The sequence below is a fragment of the Oncorhynchus masou genome, chromosome 13 (assembly GCF_036934945.1).
Source record: "Oncorhynchus masou masou isolate Uvic2021 chromosome 13, UVic_Omas_1.1, whole genome shotgun sequence".
NCBI classification, from domain to species: Eukaryota; Metazoa; Chordata; class Actinopteri; order Salmoniformes; family Salmonidae; genus Oncorhynchus; species Oncorhynchus masou.
In genome coordinates, this window is record NC_088224.1 from 84,708,745 (window position 1) to 84,732,387 (window position 23,643).

Genomic DNA, 23,643 nt, shown 5'->3' on the forward strand with positions numbered 1-23,643 from the left:
CATCTGTGCCTGAGAAATAGGCTGTTTACTTTGGGAACGTTATTTTTCCAAACATAAAAATAGTGCCCCCTAGCTGAAAGAGGTTAATCACCACTTCATTAAGTCAGGATTCCTAATTGACTCAGCCATGACCCATTGCCCATCCAACATTTCCTCATCTCCCACCCCTTCTAATGCGACTAGCCCCGATGCTCCTCCCTCTTTCCACTGCCACGCTACAAAGTTTCTCCCTGCAGGCAGTCCCTGAGTTGGAGGTGCTAAAGGAGGTCCTTAAACTTGACCCCCAAAAAACATCTGGGTCAGATGGTTTAGATCCAGAACGCCTATCTCTGACCTTTTAACCTGTTTCTCCTCTCTGGTGAGGTTTCCATTGCTTGGAAGGCAGCCACGACGTGTCCTTTATTTTCAAGGAGGAGGTCAAGCAGATCCTAACTGTTATAGGCCAATTTCTATTTTCCCTTGTTATATTAAAAGTGTTGGAAAAACTTGCCAAGCCAGTAAGTTGATTATTGACGTCTACAATATTCTCTCTGGTATTCAATCTGATTTCCACTCAGGTTATGGATGTGTCACTGCAACCTTTAAGGTCCTCAATGATGTCACTTTTGCCTTTGATTCTAAGCTATCTTTATTGACTTTTGATACTGTAGACCATTCCATTCTTGTGAACTGGCTTAGGAGTTGGTGTCTCTGAGGGGTCTTTGGCCTGGTTTGCTAACTACCTCTCTCAAAGAGTGCAGTGTATAAAGTCGGAACATCTGCTGACTAAGCCACTACCTGTCACCAAGGGAGTACCACAAGGCTCGATCCTAGGCCCCACACTCTTCTCAATTTACATCAACAACATAGCTCAGGCAGTAGGATGCTCTCTCATTCATTTATATGCAGATGATAGTCTTATACTCAGCTGGCCCCTCCCCGGATGATGTGTTTTAAATATTCTACAACAAAGCTTCCTTTGTGTCCAACAAGCTTTCTCTGTCCTTAACCTTGTTCTGAACACCTCCAAAACCGTGGTTATGTGGTTTGGTAAGAAGAATGCCCCTCTCCCCACCGATGTGATTACGACCTCTGAGGGTTTAGAGCTTGAGGTAGTCACCTCATACAAATACTTGGGAGTATGGGTAGAGGGTATACTGTCCTTCTCTCAGCACATCAAAGCTGCAGGCTAAAGTTAAATCAAGACTTGGTTTCCTCTATTGTAATCACTCCTCTTTCACCACAGCTGCCAAACTAACCCTGATTCAGATGACCATCCTACCCATGCTAGATTATGGAGACATAATTTATAGATCGGCAGGTAAGGGTGTTCTCGAGCGGCTAGATGTTCTTTACCGATCGGCCATCAGATTTGCCACCAATGCTCCTTATAAGACACATCATTGCACTCTATACTCCTCTATAAACTGGTCATCTCTGTATACCTGTCGCAAGACCCACTGGTTGAAGCTTATTTATAAAATCCTCTTAGGCCTCACTCTCCCCTATCTGAGATACCTACTGCAGCCCTCATCCTCCACATACAGCACCTGTTCTGCCAGTCACATTCTGTTGACTCTTTTCTCTGTATATATCAATGATGTTGCTCTTGCTGCGGGCGATTCCCTGATCCACCTCTACGCAGACGACACCATTCTATATACTTCCGGCCCGTCCTTGGACACTGTGCTATCTAACCTCCAAACAAGCTTCAATGCCATACAACACTCCTTCCGTGGCCTCCAACTGCTCTTAAACGCTAGTAAAACCAAATGCATGCTTTTCAACCGATCGCTGCCTGCACCCACGTGCCCGACTAGCATCACCACCCTGGATGGTTCCGACCTTGAATATGTGGACATCTATAAGTACCTAGGTGTCTGGCTAGACTGTAAACTCTCCTTCCAGACTCATATCAAACATCTCCAATCGAAAATCAAATCAAGAGTCGGCTTTCTATTCCGCAACAAAGCCTCCTTCACTCACGCCGCCAAACTTACCCTCGTAAAACTGACTATCCTACTGATCCTCGACTTCGGCGATGTCATCTACAAAATTGCTTCCAACACTCTACTCAGCAAACTGGATGCAGTTTATCACAGTGCCATCCGTTTTGTCACTAAAGCACCTTATACCACCCACCACTGCGACTTGTATGCTCTAGTCGGCTGGCCCTCGCTACATATTCGTCGCCAGACCCACTGGCGCCAGGTCATCTACAAGTCCATGCTAGGTAAAGCTCCGCCTTATCTCAGTTCACTCAGTTCACGATGGCAACACCCATCCGTAGCACGCGCTCCAGCAGGTGTATCTCACTGATCATCCCTAAAGCCAACACCTCATTTGGCCGCCTTTCGTTCCAGTACTCTGCTGCCTGTGACTGGAAAGAATTGTAAAAATCCCTGAAGTTGGAGACTTTTATCTCCCTCACCAACTTCAAACATCTGCTATCTGAGCAGCTAACTGATCGATGCAGCTGTACATAGTCTATTGGTAAATAGCCCACCCATTTTCACCTACCTCATCCCCATACTGTTTTTATTTATTTACTTTTCTGCTCTTTTGCACACCAATATCTCTACCCGTACATGACCATCTGATCATTTATCACTCCAGTGTTAATCTGCAATATTGTAATTATTTGCCTAACTCCTCATGCCTTTTGCACACAATGTATATAGACTCCCCTTTTTTTCTACTGTTATTGACTTGTTTATTGTTTACTCAATGTGTAACTCTGTGTTGTCTGTTCACACTGCTATGCTTTATCTTGGCCAGGTCGCAGTTGCAAATGAGAACTTGTTCGCAACTAGCCTACCTGGTTAAATAAAGGTGAAATAAAAAAGAAAAATGATAAGTCCCCAAAGCACACATGTCCCTGGCTTGCTCATCTTTTCAGTTCACTGCAGCTAGTGACTGGAACGAGCTGCAACGAACACTCAAACTGGACAGTTTTATCTCCATCTCTACATTCAAAGACTCAGTCATGGACACTTTCACTGACAGTGGTGGCTGCTTCTTACCTTTGTGCTGTTGTCAGTGCCCAATAATGTTTGTACCATTTTTTTGTGCTGCTACCATGTTGGGCTGCTGCCATGTTGTTGTCATGTGGTGTTACTATCATGATGTGTTTTCTTGTGTTGCTGCCATGCTAAATTGTTGTTTTAGGTCTCTCTTTATGTAGGGTTGTGTTGTTTTGTCGTGATGTGTGTTTTGTCCTATATTTTTATTTAATACATTTGTTTTATCCCAGTCCCCATCCCTGCAGGAGGCCTTTCGCCTTTTGGTTGACCGTCATTGTAAATGTATTTATTTTATTTTTATTTAACCTTTATTTAACCAGGTAGGCAAGTTGAGAACAAGTTCTCATTTACAATTGTGACCTGGCCAAGATAAAGCAAAGCAGTTCGACACATACAACAACACAGAGTTACACATGGAGTAAAACAAACATACAGTTAATAATACAGTAGAAAAATAAGTATATATACGATGTTAGCAAATTAGGTAAGATAAGGGAGGTAAAGGCATTGTGGCGAAGTAAATACAATATAGCAAGTAAAACAGATTTGCAGTGGAAGAATGTGCAATGTAGAAATATAAATAATGGGGTGCAAAGGAGCAAAATAAATAAATACAGTAGGGGAAGAGGTAGTTGTTTGGGCTAAATTATAGATGGGCTATGTACAGGTGCAGTAATCTGTGAGCTGCTCTGACAGCTGGTGCCAATAGCTAGTGAGGGAGATAAGTGTTTCCAGTTTCAGAGATTTTTGTAGTTCGTTCCAGTCATTGGCAGCAGAGAACTGGAAGGAGAGGCAGCTAAAAGAATAATTGGTTTTGGGGGTGACCAGAGAGATATACAGTGCCTTGCAAAAGTATTGGGCCCCCTTGAACTTTGCGACCTTTTGCCACATTTCAGGCTTCAAACATAAAGATATAAAACTGTATTTTTTTGTGAAGAATCAACAACAAGTGGGACACAATCAAAAAGTGGAATGACATTTATTGGATATTTCAAACTTTTTTAACAAATCAAAAACTGAAAAATTGGGCGTGCAAAATTATTCAGCCCCCTTAAGTAATACTTTGTAGCACCACCTTTTGCTACGATTACAGCTGTAAGTTGCTTGGGGTATGTCTCTATCAGTTTTGCACATCGAGAGACTGAAATGTTTTCCCATTCCTCCTTGCAAAACAGTTCGAGCTCGTTGAGGATGGATGGAGAGCAGTTGTGAACAGCAGTTTTCAGTTCTTTCCACATATTCTCGATTGGATTCAGGTCTGGACTTTGACTTGGCCATTCTAATACCTGGATATGTTTGTTTTTGAACCATTCCATTGTAGATTTTGCTTTATGTTTTGGATCATTGTCTTGTTGGAAGACAAATCTCCGTCCCAATCTCAGGTCTTTTGCAGATTCCATCAGGTTTTCTTCCAGAATGGTCCTGTATTTGGCTCCATCCATCTTCCCATCAATTTTAACCATCTTCCCTGTCCCTGCTGAAGAAAAGCAGGCCCAAACCATGATGCTGCCACCACCATGTTTGACAGTGGGGATGGTGTGGTCAGGGTGATGAGCTGTGTTGCTTTTACGCCAAAAATAACGTTTTGCATTGTTGCCAAAAAGTTCAATTTTGGTTTCATCTGACCAGAGCACCTTCTTCCACATGTTTGGTGTGTCTCCCAGGTGGCTTGTGGCAAACTTTAAACAACACTTTTTATGGTTATCTTTAAGAAATGGCTTTCTTCTTGCCACTCTTCCATAAAGGTCAGATTTGTGCAATATACGACTGATTGTTGTCCTATGGACAGAGTCTCCCACCTCAGCTGTAGATCTCTGCAGTTCATCCAGAGTGATCATGGGCCTCTTGGCTGCATCTCTGATCAGTCTTCTCCTTGTATGAGCTGAAAGTTTAGAGGGACGGCCAGGTCTTGGTAGATTTGCAGTGGTCTGATACTCCTTCCATTTCAATATTATCGCTTGCACAGTGCTCCTTGGGATGTTTAAAGCTTGGGAAATCTTTTTGTATCCAAATCCGGCTTTAAACTTCTTCACAACAGTATCTCGGACCTGCCTGGTGTGTTCCTTGTTCTTCATGATGCTCTGCGCTTTTAACGGACCTCTGAGACTATCACAGTGCAGGTGCATTTATACGGAGACTTGATTACACACAGGTGGATTGTATTTATCATCATTAGTCATTTAGGTCAACATTGGATCATTCAGAGATCCTCACTGAACTTCTGGAGAGAGTTTGCTGCACTGAAAGTAAAGAGGCTGAATAATTTTGCACGCCCAATTTTTCCGTTTTTGATTTGTTTAAAAAGTTTGAAATATCCAATAAATGTCGTTCCACTTCATGATTGTGTCCCACTTGTTGTTGATTCTTCACAAAAAAATACAGTTTTATATCTTTGTTTGAAGCCTGAAATGTGGCAAAAGGTCGCAAAGTACAAGGGGGCCGAATACTTTCGCAAGGCACTGTACCTGCTGGAGCGCGTGCTACAGGTGGGTGCTGCTATGGTGACCAGCGAGCTGAGATAAGGGGGGACTTTACCTAGCAGGGTCTTGTAGATGACCTGGAGCGAGTGGGTTTGGCGACGAGTATGAAGCGAGGGCCAGCCAACGATAGTGTCCAGATCGCAGTGGTGGGTAGTATATGGGGCTTTGGTGACAAAAAGGATGGCACTGTGATAGACTGCATCCAATTTATTGAGTAGGGTATTGGAGGCTATTTTGTAAATGACATCGCCGAAGTCGAGGATCGGTAGGATGGTCAGTTTTACGAGGGTATGTTTGGCAGCATGCGTGAAGGATGCTTTGTTGCGAAATAGTAAGCCAATTCTAGATTTGGATTGGAGATGTTTGATGTGAGTCTGGAAGGAGAGTTTACAGTCTAACCAGACACCTAGGTAGTTGTCCACATATTCTAAGTCAGAACCGTCCAGAGTAGAGGTCGACAGAGTGTGATTTTTCACCGCCGAAACCGATTATTGGAGGACCAAAAAAACGATGCCGATTTGTTTTATTTATTTGTAATAATGACAATTTCAACAACACTGAATGAACACTTATTTTAACTTCATATAATACATCCATAAAATAAATTTAGCCTCAAATAAATAATGAAACATGTTCAATTTGGTTTAAATATTGTGTTGGAAAAGAAAGTAAAAGTAAAAGTGCAATATGTGCCATGTAAAAAAGCTAACGTTTCAGTTCCTTACTCAAGAACATGAGAACATATGAAAGCTGGTGGTTCCTTTCAACATGAGTCTTCAATATTCCCAGGTAAGAAGTTTTAGGTTGTAGTTATTATAGGAATTATAAGACTATTTCCCTCTATACCATTTGTATTTCATTAACCTTTGACTATTGGATGTTCTTATAGGTACTTTAGTATTGTCAGTGTAACAGTATAGCTTCTGTCCCTCTCCTCGCTCCTCCCTGGGCTCAAACCAGGAACACAACGACAACAACCACCCTCGAAGCAGCGTTACCCATGCAGAGCAAGAGGAACAACCACTCTACGTCTCGGAGCGAGTGACATTTGAAACGCTATTAGCGCGCACCCTGCTAACTAGCTAGCCATTTCAAATCGGTTTCACCAGCCTCATCTCGGGAGTTGATAGGCTTGAAGTCATTAACAGAGCAATGCTTGACGCACAACGAAGAGCTGCTGGCAAAACGCACGAAAGTGCTGTTTGAGTGAATGCTTATATAACAGTACAACTTTTGACCGTCCCCTCGCCCATACCCGGGCGTGAACCAGGGACCCTCTGCACACATCAACAACAGTCACCCTCAAAGCATCGTTACCCATCGCTCCACAAAAGCCGCGGCCCTTGCAGAGCAAGGGGAACTACTACTTCAAGGTCTCAGAGCAAGTGACGTCACTGATTGAAATGCTATTTAGCGCGCACCGCTAACTAAGCTAGCTGTTTCACATCCGTTACACTCACCCCCCTTTTGACCTTCCTCCTTTTCCGCAGCAACCAGTGATCCGGGTCAACAGCATCAATCTAACAGTATAACTTTAAACCGTCCCCTCGCCCATACCCGGGCGCGAACCAGGGACCCTCTGCACACATCAACAACAGTCACCCACGAAGCATCGTTACCCATCGCTCCACAAAAGCCGCGGCCCTTGCAGAGCAAGGGGAACTACTACTTCAAGGTCTCAGAGCAAGTGACGTCACCGATTGAAACGCTATTTAGCGCGCACTGCTAACTAAGCTAGCCGTTTCACATCCATTACACTTACGAGCCTGCTGCAGCCTACTTCCGCTCAGTCAGATACTTGTACGCTTGTATGCTCAGTCAGATTATATGCAACGCAGGACACGCTAGATAATATCTAGTAATATCATCAAACATGTGTAGTTAAATAGTGATTATGATTGATTGTTTTTTTATAAGATAAGTTTAATGCTAGCTAGCAACTTACCTTGGCTTACTGCTTTCACGTAACAGGCAGTCTCCTTGTAGAGTGCAACGAGAGGCAGGTGGTTATAGCGTTGGACTAGTTAACTGTAAGGTTGCAAGATTGGATCCCCCGAGCTGACAAGGTGAAAATCTGCCGTTCTGCCCCCTAACCCACTGTTCCTAGGCCGTCATTGAAAATAAGAATGTGTCATTAACTGACTGCACTGTCAACAAGGCAGGTCCTACAGGCCCTGTTTCTACCTTCTCAACAGCACTATCAACAAGGCAGGTCCTACTGGCCCTGTTTCTACCTTCTTAACAGCACTATCAACAAGGCAGGTCCTACTGGCCCTGTTTCTACCTTCTCAACAGCACTATCAACAAGGCAGGTCCTACTGGCCCTGTTTCTACCTTCATAACAGCACTGTCAACAAGGCAGGTCCTACAGGCCCTGTTTCTACCTTCTTAACAGCACTATCAACAAGGCAGGTCCTACTGGCCCTGTTTCTACCTTCTCAACAGCACTGTCAACAAGGCAGGTCCTACTGGCCCTGTTTCTACCTTCTCAACAGCACTGTCAACAAGGCAGGTCCTACTGGCCCTGTTTCTACCTTCTCAACAGCACTATCAACAAGGCAGGTCCTACTGGCCCTGTTTCTACCTTCTCAACAGCACTATCAACAAGGCAGTTCCTACTGGCCCTGTTTCTACCTTCTCAACAGCACTATCAACAAGGCAGGTCCTACTGGCCCTGTTTCTACCTTCTCAACAGCACTATCAACAAGGCAGTTCCTACTGGCCCTGTTTCTACCTTCTCAACAGCACTATCAACAAGGCAGTTCCTACAGGCCCTGTTTCTACCTTCTCAACAGCACTATCAACAAGGCAGTTCCTACAGGCCCTAGTTTTGTCGCAACAGGACAACTATTCAATCGTGTGGTCAGGTGCCTTGGCTGCAGCTAATGCGGATCCATAATAAATACAGATACTGTGATTTTATTGCGATTCGATGTTCCAACATATTGTTTACCATAGGTCTGCTGCAGAGGGACAAGAGAGAGCCAGATATGGAAATAGAAGTGCTGAAAACAAATTGTCTACATGTTTAAAAAGAAGATGGAGAATAAGATATGAAGGAAAAGTATTGGAAGTTTGATGGAGGTACAGCCAACTAGTGCAAAAATATATTTCGATATTGTGAAAACCATACGATATATGTAACTTTCGATGATGATTATTTTTTTTCATTATTGAATATCTCCTTGCATCTGGATTGCTCCCCATCCCTCCCTGGACTTCTGAAAGCTCTGTCCAGACTGTGTTGTGTACTTTCCTTACACAGTCTTTTAATCCCAGCGCTGAGCTTGTCGTCGTATATATGTGTGTGTGTTTTTGTATAAATCTAAATTATTTTGGCTGACTGGCACTGATGTCACAGCTAGTGGCTGCTGACTATCAAAGTACCCCACCATACTCACTAATCACAATGGGTCAGAGATACATTTTTTTCTAAAGCTTACCGTTTCACATTTCTTATAGCGTGTCTTGTCTGATTTTACCATATTGGGATGGTGACCTTTTGGATGATGACCCTATATCTGTAGTACCATTTTGTATGTTTGTCTTTTCATGAGACAGAGAGGATGGAAGAGAGTGAAGGGGAGCTAGAAGGAGACAGAAATAGCCTAGATATTGTGTATGTGTGTGGTTTGATCTCAGTGGCTCTTTGAGGTCGTTGGCTGAGTCAGCATGTTTACACCGCTGTCTCTGAGGCCCCGAGATGAGTGACTGGAGATGTCTGTGTGTGTGAGAAGAGTCAGGCGTTTCTTTTTAGTCTGCTAAACGGGCAACCTGTGGTGTGAAACAGAGGTGTTACAATGCAGAGAAAGAGTATGAGCGAAAGAGAAGGTATTAAAGCAGTAGCTCATTTTAGGATAAGGTGGGGAGACTCAACCGTAGCTCATTTTGAGATAAGATGGGGAGACTCAACAGTAGCTCATTTTGAGATAAGGTGGGGAGACTCAACAGTAGCTCATTTTGAGATTCAACCGTAGCTCATTTTGAGATAAGGTGGGGAGACTCAAAAGTAGCTCATTTTGAGATAAGGCGGGGAGACTCAAAAGTAGCTCATTTTGAGATAAGGTGGGGAGACTCAACCGTAGCTCATTTTGAGATAAGGTGGGGAGACTCAACAGTAGCTCATATTGAGGTGATTTAAATGTCACCTTGTGACTCCACAGCCCTTTCTGAGAGGGCAGCTTATAAAGAACTGAGTTTAACTCTGGCATCGTGTGTTTTTATGTGTACTTGAAAGGGGATGTGAAGCTTGACACCCACACAATCTCTTACTTCCCTTAAATAATGTCAAAGATGTGTCAGGTAACTCTCTTAATCAGTGTCAGAAAATCACAACTCTGGCTCTGTCCTGTCCATATGAATCCCCATGGCCCCTCTACTCTGTGTGTCTGTTTTTGTTTTCTGTTGCCCAGGTAACAGAATGCCTCGTTGTTGCTGCATTATAGAAACATGGTTATAACCAGCCTGGAGAGAGAGATGGTTTAGCCTCCACAGGTTGTAGGGCAGGGTCAATAGAGACCTGAACTGGGTACCACTATGGACTACACACAACACAGGATCATCAAAAATGCAGTTTATTACAAAAAGGTTCAAAAAAGCTGTAAGGGTCAGCAGACTCAGAGTGGCAATCAAAAAGGTTTACAGTTTCAGTGTCTCCAGTACATGCAGTTTAAGTAGTGTAGCTCAGGCACAGCAAATATCAAGTTTGGTGTGGGACTTGGAGACCGCAGCAGTTCTGTCCTTTCCCTTCCTCTTGGCTCTCAGAAATGCAGACATTTTAAGAGGCGATGGTCACAATCACACCTGCAATCAATTAACACCAGCAATAAATTAACAGAAATAACCAATTAGTTCAAATAGACCGATAGCAACCTCACAGTTCAGTCTCATGACTACCATATTACATCTAATAGAGGCACCTCCACCCTGTTACAAGATGGACACAGTGATAGATGGACATTCTGGAAAGATAGATGTACAGTATATGCTTAGAAAGAGAAGACAAGAGAAACTGAGTCACTCATGCTTGAAGGAGTGAAAGGGGAAGATGGCAGAAATAGACGGAAGATGAACAGATAGTATGCAGTACCAGTCAGAAGTTGGACACACCTACTCATTCAAGTTTTTTTTTTTTTTTTTTTTTTTTTTTTTTTTTTTACAATTGTCGACATTGTAGAATTATAGTGAAGATGTCCAAACTATGAAATAACACATATGGAATCATGTAGTAACCAAAAAAGTGTTAAACAAATCAAAATATATTATTTTGGATTCTTCAAAGTAGCCACGCTCGACACAATCCTGTCTCGGAGATCTACGGAAAATTTAGTTTTTGCTCTGACATGCACTGTCAACTGTGGGACCTTAAATAGATAGGTGTGTGCCTGGACTCCAATCAAGTTGTAGAAGTATCTCAAGGATGATCAATGGAAACAAGATGCACCTAAACTACATTTCTAGTCTCAATGCAAAGGGTCTGAATACTTATCTAAATAAAGTTTTATATATATATATATATATATCACACACACACACACACAGGTGCAAAAAAGTATTTAGTCAGCCACCAATTGTGCAAGTTCTCCCACTTAAAAAGATGAGAGAGGCCTGTAATTTTCATCATAGGTACACTTCTACGATGACAGACAAAATTAGAAAAAAAATCTGAGCGATGGTAAGTTTTCACAAGGTTTTCACACACTGTTGCTGGTATTTTGGCCCATTCCTCCATGCAGATCTCCTCTAGAGCAGTGATGTTTTGGGGCTGTTGCTGGGCAACATGGACTTTCAACTCCCTCCAAAGATTTTCTATGGGGTTGAGATCTGGAGACTGGCTAGGCCACTCCAGGACCTTGAAATGCTTCTTACGAAGCCACTCCTTTGTTGCCCGGGCGGTGTGTTTGGGATCATTGTCATGCTGAAATATCCAGCCACTTTTCATCTTCAATGCCCTTGCTGATGGAAGGAGGTTTTCACTCAAAATCTCACGATACATGGCCCCAGTCATTCTTTCCTTTACACGGATCAGTCGTCCTGGTCCCTTTGAAGAAGAACAGCCCCAAAGCATGTTGTTTCCACCCCCATGCTTCACAGTAGGTATGGTGTTCTTTGGATGCAACTCAGCATTCTTTGTCCTCAACACGACGAGTTGAGTTTTTACCAAAAAGTTATATTTTGGTTTCGTCTGACCATATGACATTCTACCAATCTTCTTCTGGATCATCCAAATGCTCTCTAGCAAACTTCAGACGGGCCTGGACATGTACTGGCTTAAGCAGGGGGACACGTCTGGCACTGCAGTATTTGAGTCCCTGGCGGCGTAGTGTGTTACTGATGATAGGCTTTGTTACTTTGGTCCCAGCTCTCTGCAGGTCATTCACTAGGTCCCCCCGTGTGGTTCTGGGATTTTTGCTCACCGTTCTTGTGATCATTTTGACCCCACGGGGTGAGATCTTGCGTGGAGCCCCAGATCGAGGGAGATGATCAGTGGTCTTGTATGTCTTCCATTTCCTAATAATTGCTCCCAAAGTTGATTTCTTCAAACCAAGCTTCTTACCTATTGCAGATTCAGTCTTCCCAGTCTGTTGCAGGTCTACAACTTTGCTTCTGATGTCCTTTGACAGCTCTTTGGTCTTGGCCATAGTGGAGGTTGGAGTGTGACTGTTTGAGGTTGTGGACAGGTGTCTTTTATACTGATAACAAGTTCAAACAGGTGCCATTAATACAGGTAACAAGTGGAGGACAGAGGAGCCTCTTAAAGAAGAAGTTACAAGTCTGTGAGAGCCAGAAATCTTGCTTGTTTGTAGGTGACCAAATACTTATTTTCCACCATAATTAGCAAATAAATTCATTAAAAATCCTACAATGTGATTTTTTTTTTCATTTTGTGTGTCATAGTTGAAGTGTACCTATGATGAAAATTACAGGCCTCTTGCATCTTTTTAAGTGGGAAAACTTGCACAATTGGTGGCTGACTAAATACTTTTTTGCCCCACTGTGTGTGTGTGTGTGTGTGTGTGTGTGTGTGTGTGTCTCTAACACAGCTAAAAAAAGAAACGTCCATTTTTCAGGACCTTGTCTTTCAAAGATAATTCGTAAAAAAACAAAACTTCACAGATCTTCATTGTAAAGGGTTTGAACACTGTTTTGCATGCTAGTTCAATGAACCATAAACAATTAATGAACTTGCACCTGTGGAACAGTAGTTGTTAACAGCTTACAGGCGGTAGGTAATTAAGGTCACAGTTCTGAAAACTTAGGCCTTTCTACTGACTCACGCTCATCTGCGTGAATGTGCTTTAGGCATGCTGCAAGGAAGCGTGAGGACTGCAGATGTGGCTTGGGCAGTAAATTGCAATGTCCGTCCTAGAGGTCGACCGAGTATGATTTTTCAATGCCGATACCGATTATTGGAGGACCAAAAAAGCCGATACCGATTTAATCGGCCAATTTAAAAAAATTGTATTTATTTATTTGTAATAATGACAATTACAACAATACTGAAAGAACACTTATTTTAACTTAATATAATACATCAATAAAAATCTATTTAGCCTCAAATAAGTAATGAAACATGTTTAAATAATGCAAAACAGTGTTGGAGAAGTAAAAGTGCAATATGTGCCATGTAAAAAAAAAGCTAACATTTGAGTTCCGTGCTCAGAACATGAGAACATATGAAAGTTGGTGGTTCCTTTTAACATGAGACTTCAATATTCCAAGGTAAGAGATTTTAGGTTGTAGCTAATATAGTATTTTTAGGAATATTTCCCTCTATACCATTTGTATTTCATTAACCTTTGACTATTGGATGTTTTTATAGGCACTATAGTATTGCCAGTGTAACAGTATAGCTTCCGTCCCTCTCTTCGCCCCTACCTGGGCTCGAACCAGGAACACATCGACAACAGCCACACTCGAAGCAGAGTTACCCATCACTCCACAAAAGCCGCGGCCCTTGCAGAGCAAGGGGAATAACTACTCCAAGTCTCTGAGCGAGTGACGTTTGAAACTCTATTAGCGCACACCCAGCTAACTAGCTAGCCATTTCACATCAGTTACACCAGCCATTGGGCTGATAGGCTTGTAGTCATAAACAGCGCTGTGAAAGTGCTGTTTGAATGAATGCTTACGAGCCTGCTGCTGCCTACCATTGCTCAGTCAGACTGCTCTATCAAATCATAGACTTAATTATAACATTATAACACACAGAAATAAGAGCCTTTAGTCATTTAATATGGTAGAATCCGGAAACTATCATTTCGAAGAAAAAAAAAGTTTATTATTTCAGTGAAATACGGAACCGTTCGTTATTTTATCTAACGGGTGGCATCCCTAAGTCTAAATATTCTTGTTACATTGCACAACCGTCAATGTCATAATTACGTAAAATTCTGGCAAATTAGTTTGTAATGAGCCAGGCTGCCCAAACTGTTGCATATACCCTGACTCTGCGTGCAATGAATGCAAGAGAAATGACACAATTTCACCTGGTTAATATTGCCTGCTAACCTGGATTTCTTTTAGCTAAATATGCAGGTTTGAAAATATATACTTCTGTGTATTGATTTTAAGAAAGGCATTGGTGTTTATGGTTAGGTACAGTCGTCCAACGATTGTGCTTTTTTCGCAAATGCGCTTTTGTTAAATTATCCCCCAGCGTTGCATCGATTATATGCAACGCAGGACACGCTAGATAAATTAGTAATATCAAGGTTGCAAGTTCAAACCCCCGAGCTGACAAGGTACAAATCTGTCGTTCTGCCCCTGAACAGGCAGTTAACCCACTGTTCCTAGGCCGTCATTGAAAATAAGAATGTGTTCTTAACTGACTTGCCAAGTTAAATAAAGGTATAAAAAAAACAAATAAAAAAAATCGACGCCCAAAAATACAGATTTCCGATTGTTATGAAAACTTGAAATCGTCCCTAATTAATCAGCCATTCCGATTAATCGGTCGACCTCTAGTCCGTACTGTGAGACGCCAAAGACGGGGAGACAGGACGGACAGCTGATCGTCCTCGCAGTGGCAGACCCCGTGTAACAACACCTGTACAGGATCAGTACCTCCAAACGTCACACCTGTGGGACAGGTACAGGATGGCAACAACTACTGCCTGAGTTACTCCAGGAACGCACATCAGTTCTCAGACTTTATTTTTAATTTTTAAATTTTACCTTTATTTAACTAGGCAAGTCAGTTCAGAACACATTCTTATTTTCAATACGGCCTTGGAACAGTGGGTTAACTGACTGTTCAGGGGCTAAAACAACAGATTTGTACCTTGTCAGCTCGGGGGTTTGAACTTGCAACCTTCCGGTTACTTGTCCAACTCTCTAACCACTAGGCTACCCTGCCGCCCAGGCTACCCAGCCTGTCAGTTATAGGCAGGTCCTCACCAGACATCACCGGCAACAACGTCGCCTATGGGCCCAAACCCCTGCCGCTGGACCAGACAGGACTGGCAAAAAGTGCTCTTCACTGACGAGTCGCGGTTTTGTCTCACCAGGGGTGATGGTCAGATTCACGTTTATCATCGAAGGAATGAGCGTTACACCGAGGCCTGTACTCTGGAGCGGGATCGATTTGTTTGGTGGAGGGTCCGTCATGGTCTGGGGTGCTGTGTCACAGTATCATTGGACTGAGCTTGTTGTCATTGCAGGCAATCTCAACGCTGTGCGTTACAGGGAAGACATCCTCCTCCCTCATGTGGTACCCTTCCTGCAGGCTCATCCTGACATGACCCTCCAGCATGACAATGCCCACCAGCCATACTGCTCGTTCTGTCCGTGATTTCCTGCAAGACAGGAATGTCAGTGTTCTGCCACGGCCAGCGAAGAGTCCGGATCTCAATCCCATTGAGCACGCCTGGGACCTGTTAGATCAAAGGGCGAGGGTGGAAGAGTGGGGTAACATCTCACAGCAAGAGCTGGCAAATCTGGTGCAGTCTGGTGCAGTCCATGAGGAGGAGATGCACTGCAGTACTTAGTATCTGGTGTGGCCACCAGCTGCATTGACTGTTACTTTTGATTTTGACCCCCCCTTTGTTCAGGGACACATTATTCCATTTCTGTTAGTCACATGTCTGCGGAACTTGTTCAGATTATGTCTCAGTTGTTAAATCTTGTTACGTTCCTTCAAATATTTACACATGTTAAGCTTGCTGAAAATTAAACGCAGTTGACAGTGAGAAGACATGTATTTTTTTTCTAAAAACCTGTCTTTTTCATTACTTGGTATTGTGTGTAGATTGATAAGAAACATTTGTATTTAATGAGAGAGAGAGCTCTGTGATCTCTGGCCTGTCAGTTAGAGGAAGGACAGGAAATACCACAGGAAATGATTTGCAGTTATTTTTACAGACACTGATGTCCTTCTTCACACTTTCCCAAATGGTGTCCATTTAACATGCAAAATAGACAAGGGTTGTGTGTGTCCCTCCACATAGAGGCACCTACCCACCCCTCTGTTTTAGAAGTACAGGTAGTTGTGTGTGTTGACTCTTGTGACGGGTCAGTGACACCACCTCTGTCCCACAGTCTGTTTCTGGTCTAATGTTTTTTTATGGTTGCAGAATAAAATAGTTCAACTATTGGACTGTTTTCTGCCTGGTACTAATGAGGTCGGTCTTGTGCTGATGTGTGACTAGGAAATAAATACAAATAAATGTGTGTATGTAATATGTGAGGTTTGCTGTCTTGTGTCACACAGCTCCTACATCCTTGTACAAAGTGTTCTCTTGTCCAATATTTTGAAACTATGAGATGGGGTAAACGTTTACTACAGTCATTTAGCAAAGGAGAAGAGTGTCCTCGTGCTGTACTACTCAGGCTTTACTGTAGTCACCAGTAGAGGAGGAATTATTAATTATTAATTTAGTTTATGTATGAGAGGGAGGGAGGGAGAAATCTTAGCTGGTGGGTGTTTTTAGAGTGGACAGTTCTCGACCTCCATAGATTAAGATCTGCTGATCACTGACTGTAAGAGAGTTTAGGGAGATAAGATAAGTCTCTTCTCTCATACTGTGTGTGTGTATGCATACTGTGGGTGTGTGTGCGTGCTAGCTGTTGGGTGTTTTGTGGTCTGTTTAGAGACAGTGGTCTCTTATCTGTGGTTAGAGAAGGTGAGATGGAGGGAGAGAGAGAGGGGAAAAGGAAGGAAGAGAATTTGCCAACAGTAATGCTTTTGCTCTGGTGTCAACAGTGTGTTTTACAGTGGTGTTCATTGACCAAGAGGTGGAACTTGTTGATTTTCAAACAAAGATTCTACTCACTGTAGTCTTCTAACATCCTCTTCATGGGGTTGCCGTGGGGTTGCCGTGGGGTCGCTGTGGGGTTGTGTTTCTGAACGGAATATAAGTTAATTGTATTGACTGGATGTACACTTCTATTGATAAAGGTTGAATTCCTAACATATCTTCCTGTTTCTTCCATAGGTTTGATCTGAACACTGACTGGACATACATACACATATATACACGTAGAGACACACCCACTCAAACACACTGTGGTGATGTCTGAGGCGGACGGGTGTGTGTCGGTGTGGGAGTGGCTGTGTGTGCTGCATCTGGACCAGTATTTCCCAGTGTTCCAGGACGCGGGGTTTGGAACGCTGTTGGAATGCCAAGGGCTGACCCAGGATCAGCTAGAGACGATTGGAATCACATTGCCTGGACACCGCAAACGCATCCTAGCCAGCCTGCAAAAAACACTCCACACAAACACTCTCACACACCCACAGAGTGAGCCTGACGCTCTACACACACACCTGGCTGCAGAGGGAGACCAGAGAGAGGAAGAGAGAGCAGTGTTCACAGACAGACCCAGGCCTGTGGGGAGTGAGAGACCAGTCCCTGCACAGAGACCAGTGTCCAGAGGAGAGAGACTAGTCCTTGCACAGAGACCAGTCCCTAGAGGACAGAGACCAGTCCCTGCACAGAGACCAGTCCCTAAGGAGAGATCAGTGTCCAGGGAAGGAGAGAGGGATGGAGAGAGACCAGTCCCTGCACAGAGACCAGTCCCTAAGGAGAGAACGAAGTACCGCTCTGTCCCTGTGGAGACATTGGACTGTGTCCAGACTTACCCTCGTCCCAACACTACTCCCTGCCCTACCACCCCCCATTCTAGTGCCCAGGACTCCCCTTTACCCCCCATCCCACCTCGCAGCACTCCAAACTGCCCCCCACTACGCTTCATCCCCACCTCCCCTAAAAACTCCCCCACGGCACCCAGATCTGAACATAACAACTTAAACACCCCAATCACTGTACCTCCTCCTCGCCTTACCACCAATCCCCTCACCTTACCCTCCCCCAGGCCCTGTCCTGCACCTCTGGCTATCTACCCACCAGCCAGACACTCCCAGCAGGTGTTGGAGGGAGGAAGAAAGCCCTCCCCTGGTTCCCCCTCATCCTCATCCTCCTCTTCCTCCTCATTTGAACGATATGACCAGTCATCATCTGATCAAGGCGTGCCTCCCCTCCCCCCTAAAGTCTATGTGGTGGGGGCGGGCCCTAAAGAGCCTCATAGTCCTGCTCCAATCCCACATCAACCTCCTGTCTTGCCCTCCAGAACCACACGCACACAGAGGTAAGAGGGCAGCTGTTTGGCTCCCAATGTTGTGAGTTCTACTTCTGTCGTTTGTTCTATTGGACACAATCTAAACCAACAGGCTCAGATAAACTGCTTCCCTTTCAGAAGTGTGTGTGTGTGGTCAGAGTGAGGTTTCATAGGAACAGTAGTATCTCTGGCTGTGAAGCGCTTCTCTTTTTCAGGGTGTTTGTCCATGGTTAACATCGCCCTCTACAGGGCAAAGTCAGTTTCCTCATGACACACCATATCCTGATCATATACACTTTGTCCACAAGGTTGTGACCCTGCTGCATCAGCACTTGGTATTGCGCTCTAAGGCCTACTGTACACTGACTCACTCTCAGTTTACGCCTACTGCTACTCAGAGAGAGTGTATCTCACAGAACCATGGGCAGTATTAGTTTACACTGAGTGTACATAACATTAAGAACACCTTCCTAATATTGAGTTGCATACATTAAGAACCCCCCCCCCACCGCCCTCAGAACAGCCTCAATCCGTCGGAGAATAGACTCGACAAGGTGTCTAACGCGTCCCACAGGGATGCTGGCCCATGTTGACTCCAATGCTTCCCACAGTTGTCAAGTTGGCTCAATGTCCTTTGGATGGGAGACCATTCTTGATACACACAGGAAACTGTTGAGTGTGAAAAACCCAGCAGCATTGCAGCATTACAGTTCTTGACATAAACCGGTGCTCCTGGCACCTACTACCATACCCCGTTCAAAGGGACTTACATCTTCCGTCTTGCCCATTCACCCTCTGAATGGTACACATACACAATCCATGTCTCAATTGTCTCAAGGCTTAAAAATCCTTCTTTAACCGGTCTCATCCCCTTCATCTCCTCTGATTGTAGTGGATTTAACAAGTGACATCAATAAGGGATCATTAGCTTTCCCAAATCTACACTCTAGTCTATCCAGCTTACTATCTATGGTCATGAGGACCTGTTATCAGTTACTACTGCAGTTTCACTGGTGATTCAGTAACCCAACTCTGTGTGTGTGTGTGTGTGTGTGTGTGTGTGTGTGTGTGTGTGTGTGTGTGTGTGCAGCCTGGTCTCTGTTAGAAAGATTAAGGAAGCAGAGAAGGCCTCACTCCCCAGCCTGGTCTCTGTCAGAAAGATTAAGGAAGCAGAGAAGGCCTCACTCCCCAGCCTGGTCTCTGATAGAAAGATTAAGGAAGCAGAGAAGGCCTCACTCCCCAGCCTGGTCTCTGATAGAAAGATTAAGGAAGCAGAGAAGGCCTCACTCCCCAGCCTGGTCTCTGATAGAAAGATTAAGGAAGCAGAGAAGGCCTCACTCCCCAGCCTGGTCTCTGATAGAAAGATTAAGGAAGCAGAGAAGGCCTCACTCCCCAGCCTGGTCTCTGTCAGAAAGATTAAGGAAGCAGAGAAGGCCTCACTCCCCAGCCTGGTCTCTGATAGAAAGATTAACATTTACATTTAAGTCATTTAGCAGACGCTCTTAACCAGAGCGACTTACAAATTGGTGAATTCACCTTCTGACATCCAGTGGAACAGCCACTTTACAATAGTGCATCTAAGTCATTAAGAAAGATTCAGGAAGGGGGCCTCACTCCCCAGCCTGGTCTCTGAGAAGGATTACTTATCCTATCCTAGGTATTCCTTGAAGAGGAAGGCCTCACTCCCCAGCCTGGTCTCTGTCAGAAAGATTAAGGAAGCAGAGAAGGCCTCACTCCCCAGCCTGGTCTCTGTCAGAAAGATTAAGGAAGCAGAGAAGGCCTCACTCCCCAGCCTGGTGCCCAAATTGACTCTTTGTCTAGGGCGAGCTAGGTTATTCTACTCAGTGTGTGTGTGTGTGTGTGTGACACACAGTGTCTCTCTCTCTCTTGCGCTGTCTCAACCCACCTTTCTCTCTACCCACCCCTCTCTTGCTCTCTCTACCCACCCCTCTCTCGCTCTCTCTACCTACCCCTCTCTTGCTCTCTCTACCCACCACTCTCTTGCTCTCTCTACCCACCCCTCTCTTGCTCTCTCTACCCACCTCTCTCTTGCTCTCTCTACCCACCCCTCTCTTGCTCTCTCTACCCACCCCTCTCTTGCTCTCTCTACCCACCCCTCTCTTGCTCTTTCTCTCTTTACAAAGGGAGAGGGAGAGAGAGAATGCAGGAAGTGTCTGCTTTCACTCTTTCTGAAGTAGCAACACACCGCACTACGTCTCTAAAAGTGTTCTGTGCTTCCTTCTCTCCGCCCACCTGTGGCAGTTTACTCCTCCCTCTCAGTGAAACGTTAGTTCCTTTCTCCTCCTCCTCTGTGTGTTTATCGCTCCTCTCCAGTGAGGATGGCCCTGTTGGACATGCCAGGACAGGTGAGAATGACTTTCCTCTTCTCTCTGTTTTCCTTTCTGTTTCTCTTCCTCTGCCCCCCCCCCCCTCGCCCTTCTCTCCTATTCAGGATCTCTGTGCTGTGTTGATGCTCATGCCCCTTCTCCCCCACTGTGTATCACTTTGTGCTGTTTTGTGTTGATATTTTTGCAACTAGAGGCTGAGCCTACTGACGCTGAGAGATGTATAAGTGTGTGTGAGAGTGTATTTGTGTTCTGCTATCAGCAGTTGAACAGCGTAGCTGTGTACAGAGACAAGGACACGGAAAGAAGCTGTTGCTGCAGTAGTTTTCTATTAGTGACTTCGGCCCAAAGATTTTGTCATTGTAAGGAGTGATTCAGGAAGGGAAGTGGATGTGACTGTGATGCTAATAGATCTCTCATCCCTCTGTAATTCAAGGAGTCGGCAATGTCTTTCCCACAGACTTGCTGGGGTGGTTTCACACTTGTGAAAGAGTTGGTTGGAGTTTCAAAAAAGTTGAACATTTAAACATGATTTCTTTTAGAGATGGAAGAATGCCAGTTCACTCACACACACACACACACACACACACACACACACACACACACACACACACACACACACACACACACACACACACACACACACACACACACACACACACTCACAGTCCTGTTAGCCAGTGGGTGGGGTGTGTGCTATTAAAAACACACTGCCTGCAAACATGTGACAAGATGGACGGTTCACTTGGGGAACTTTAATTTGGCCGCTTGCCAGAGATGCACAATAGCACCCCACTGATCCTGAGGCTTCCAGAGCAGCAAGGCAGATGCATTATCCTGTGAGTCGCAAAACCAAGGAGAGACCCTCTCTCTGGCCAGGGCCAGGTCATGCCAGCGCCTGTACCCACAAAACATCTCAGAGCATGAGTGCTGATCTAGGATGTGTCCATATAATCTTATTCATTGTGTTCGAAGCCCAAACTGATCCTAGATCAGCTATCCTACTCTGAGATGCATTGTGGATACTGGCTCAGTGGATACTGGCTCAGAGCCTAGTGTGCCAGAGCAGGGAGTCGGGGAGGGACACGGTGTACCAGTGATGTTCTTTATCTGTGTTGTTCCAGACTAGGAGTCCTTGGTGCTCACAGAAAAGGCCCTGACTGCTTGCTTCAGGGGTCCTGCTGAAGCACACTGGGCCCTGGGGAATGAACGAGAGAGAGAGAGAGAGACTTTTAGGTCTGTTGTAGATAAGATGTGTGAACATTGGGTCGGTCTGCTGTAAGCACATTTTCACATACTGTATGTGTTGTGGTATGCCTGTGGGCGGGGTGAGTTGGTGTGTGTAGGCGAGGGCGGGAAGGGTCATTGTTTCTGAAGCTTAACGATGTCCGCTGGACGGATACAAAGAGGTTATATTTAGTTCCCCTACTCCTACTCTGTCCTTCCACCTCTCTGACCACCTCCTCCTGCCCCTGCCGATCTGGACAGTCTGGGCCATGGTACCCCAGATCGTAGGTGTATTGGTGTATATCATCACCCCTTGGTGTGTGCATGTCCCTCTGTCCGTCTTGTCCGTACTTGACTTGGGAAGGAGCTCACCGGAGCTGAGTACCACCACCTCATGTCCTACTGCTTGACTTCCTCTTATAGAATATTAACTCAACAGTATTGTGTAGTCCCTGTTCCTCTTATAGAATATTAACTCAACAGTATTGTGTAGTCCCTGTTCCTCTTATAGAATATTAACTCAACAGTATTGTGTAGTCCCTGTTCCTCTTATAGAATATTAACTCAACAGTATTGTGTAGTTCCTGTTCCTCTTATAGAATATTAACTCAACAGTATTGTGTAGTCCCTGTTCCTCTTATAGAATATTAACCCAACAGTATTGTGTAGTCCCTGTTCCTCTTATAGAATATTAACCCAACAGTATTGTGTAGTCCCTGTTCCTCTTATAGAATATTAACTCAACAGTATTGTGTAGTTCCTGTTCCTCTTATAGAATATTAACTCAACAGTATTGTGTAGTCCCTGTTCCTCTTCTAGAATATTAACTCAACAGTATTGTGTAGTCCCTGTTCCTCTTATAGAATATTAACTCAACAGTATTATAGGGCTTCTGTTCCTCTTATAGATTATTAACCCAACAGTATTGTGTAGTCCCTGTTCCTCTTATAGAATATTAACTCAACAGTATTGTGTAGTTCCTGTTCCTCTTATAGAATATTAACTCAACATTATTGTGTAGTCCCTGTTCCTCTTATAGAATATTAACCCAACAGTATTGTGTAGTCCCTGTTCCTCTTATAGAATATTAACCCAACAGTATTGTGTAGTCCCTGTTCCTCTTATAGCATATTAACTCAACAGTATTATAGGGCTTCTGTTCCTCTTATAGAATATTAACCCAACAGTATTGTGTAGTCCCTGTTCCTCTTATAGCATATTAACTCAACAGTATTATAGGGCTTCTGTTCCTCTTATAGAATATTAACTCAACAGTATTGTGTAGTTCCTGTTCCTCTTATAGAATATTAACTCAACAGTATTGTGTAGTCCCTGTTCCTCTTATAGAATATTAACTCAACAGTATTGTATAGTCCCTGTTCCTCTTATAGAATATTAACTCAACAGTATTGTGTAGTCCCTGTTCCTCTTATAGAATATTAACCCAACAGTATTGTGTAGTCCCTGTTCCTCTTATAGAATATTAACCCAACAGTATTGTGTAGTCCCTGTTCCTCTTATAGAATATTAACTCAACAGTATTGTGTAGTCCCTGTTCCTCTTATAGAATATTAACTCAACAGTATTGTGTAGTTCCTGTTCCTCTTATAGAATATTAACTCAACAGTATTGTGTAGTCCCTGTTCCTCCTATAGAATATTAACTCAACAGTATTGTGTAGTCCCTGTTCCTCTTATAGAATATTAACTCAACAGTATTGTGTAGTCCCTGTTCCTCTTATAGCATATTAACTCAACAGTATTGTGTAGTTCCTGTTCCTCTTATAGAATATTAACTCAACAGTATTGTGTAGTCCCTGTTCCTCTTATAGAATATTAACTCAACAGTATTGTGTAGTCCCTGTTCCTCTTATAGAATATTAACTCAACAGTATTGTGTAGTCCCTGTTCCTCTTATAGAATATTAACTCACAGTATTGTGTAGTCCCTGTTCCTCTTATAGAATATTAACTCACAGTATTGTGTAGTCCCTGTTCCTCTTATAGAATATTAACTCACAGTATTGTGTAGT

At 43.9% G+C, this 23,643-nt stretch overlaps 1 protein-coding gene across 7 annotated transcripts in view; it reads left to right on the plus strand.

Moving 5' to 3' along the window:
• LOC135553156 (arf-GAP with Rho-GAP domain, ANK repeat and PH domain-containing protein 1-like) overlaps nt 1-23,643 on the plus strand; it is a 106,534-nt gene that overhangs the window by 9,713 nt on the left and 73,178 nt on the right. For 6 of the 7 annotated variants that reach the window (XM_064985307.1, XM_064985309.1, XM_064985310.1 and 3 more), the window contains exon 2: nt 16,918-18,070. In XM_064985307.1, the coding sequence (XP_064841379.1) occupies nt 16,995-18,070 (1,076 nt within the window). In that variant the 5' untranslated portion in view covers nt 16,918-16,994. Of the gene's footprint in view, nt 1-16,917; nt 18,071-20,303; nt 20,407-23,643 lie in introns of those variants that run through there. The other variant, XM_064985313.1, reaches the window with a different exon arrangement.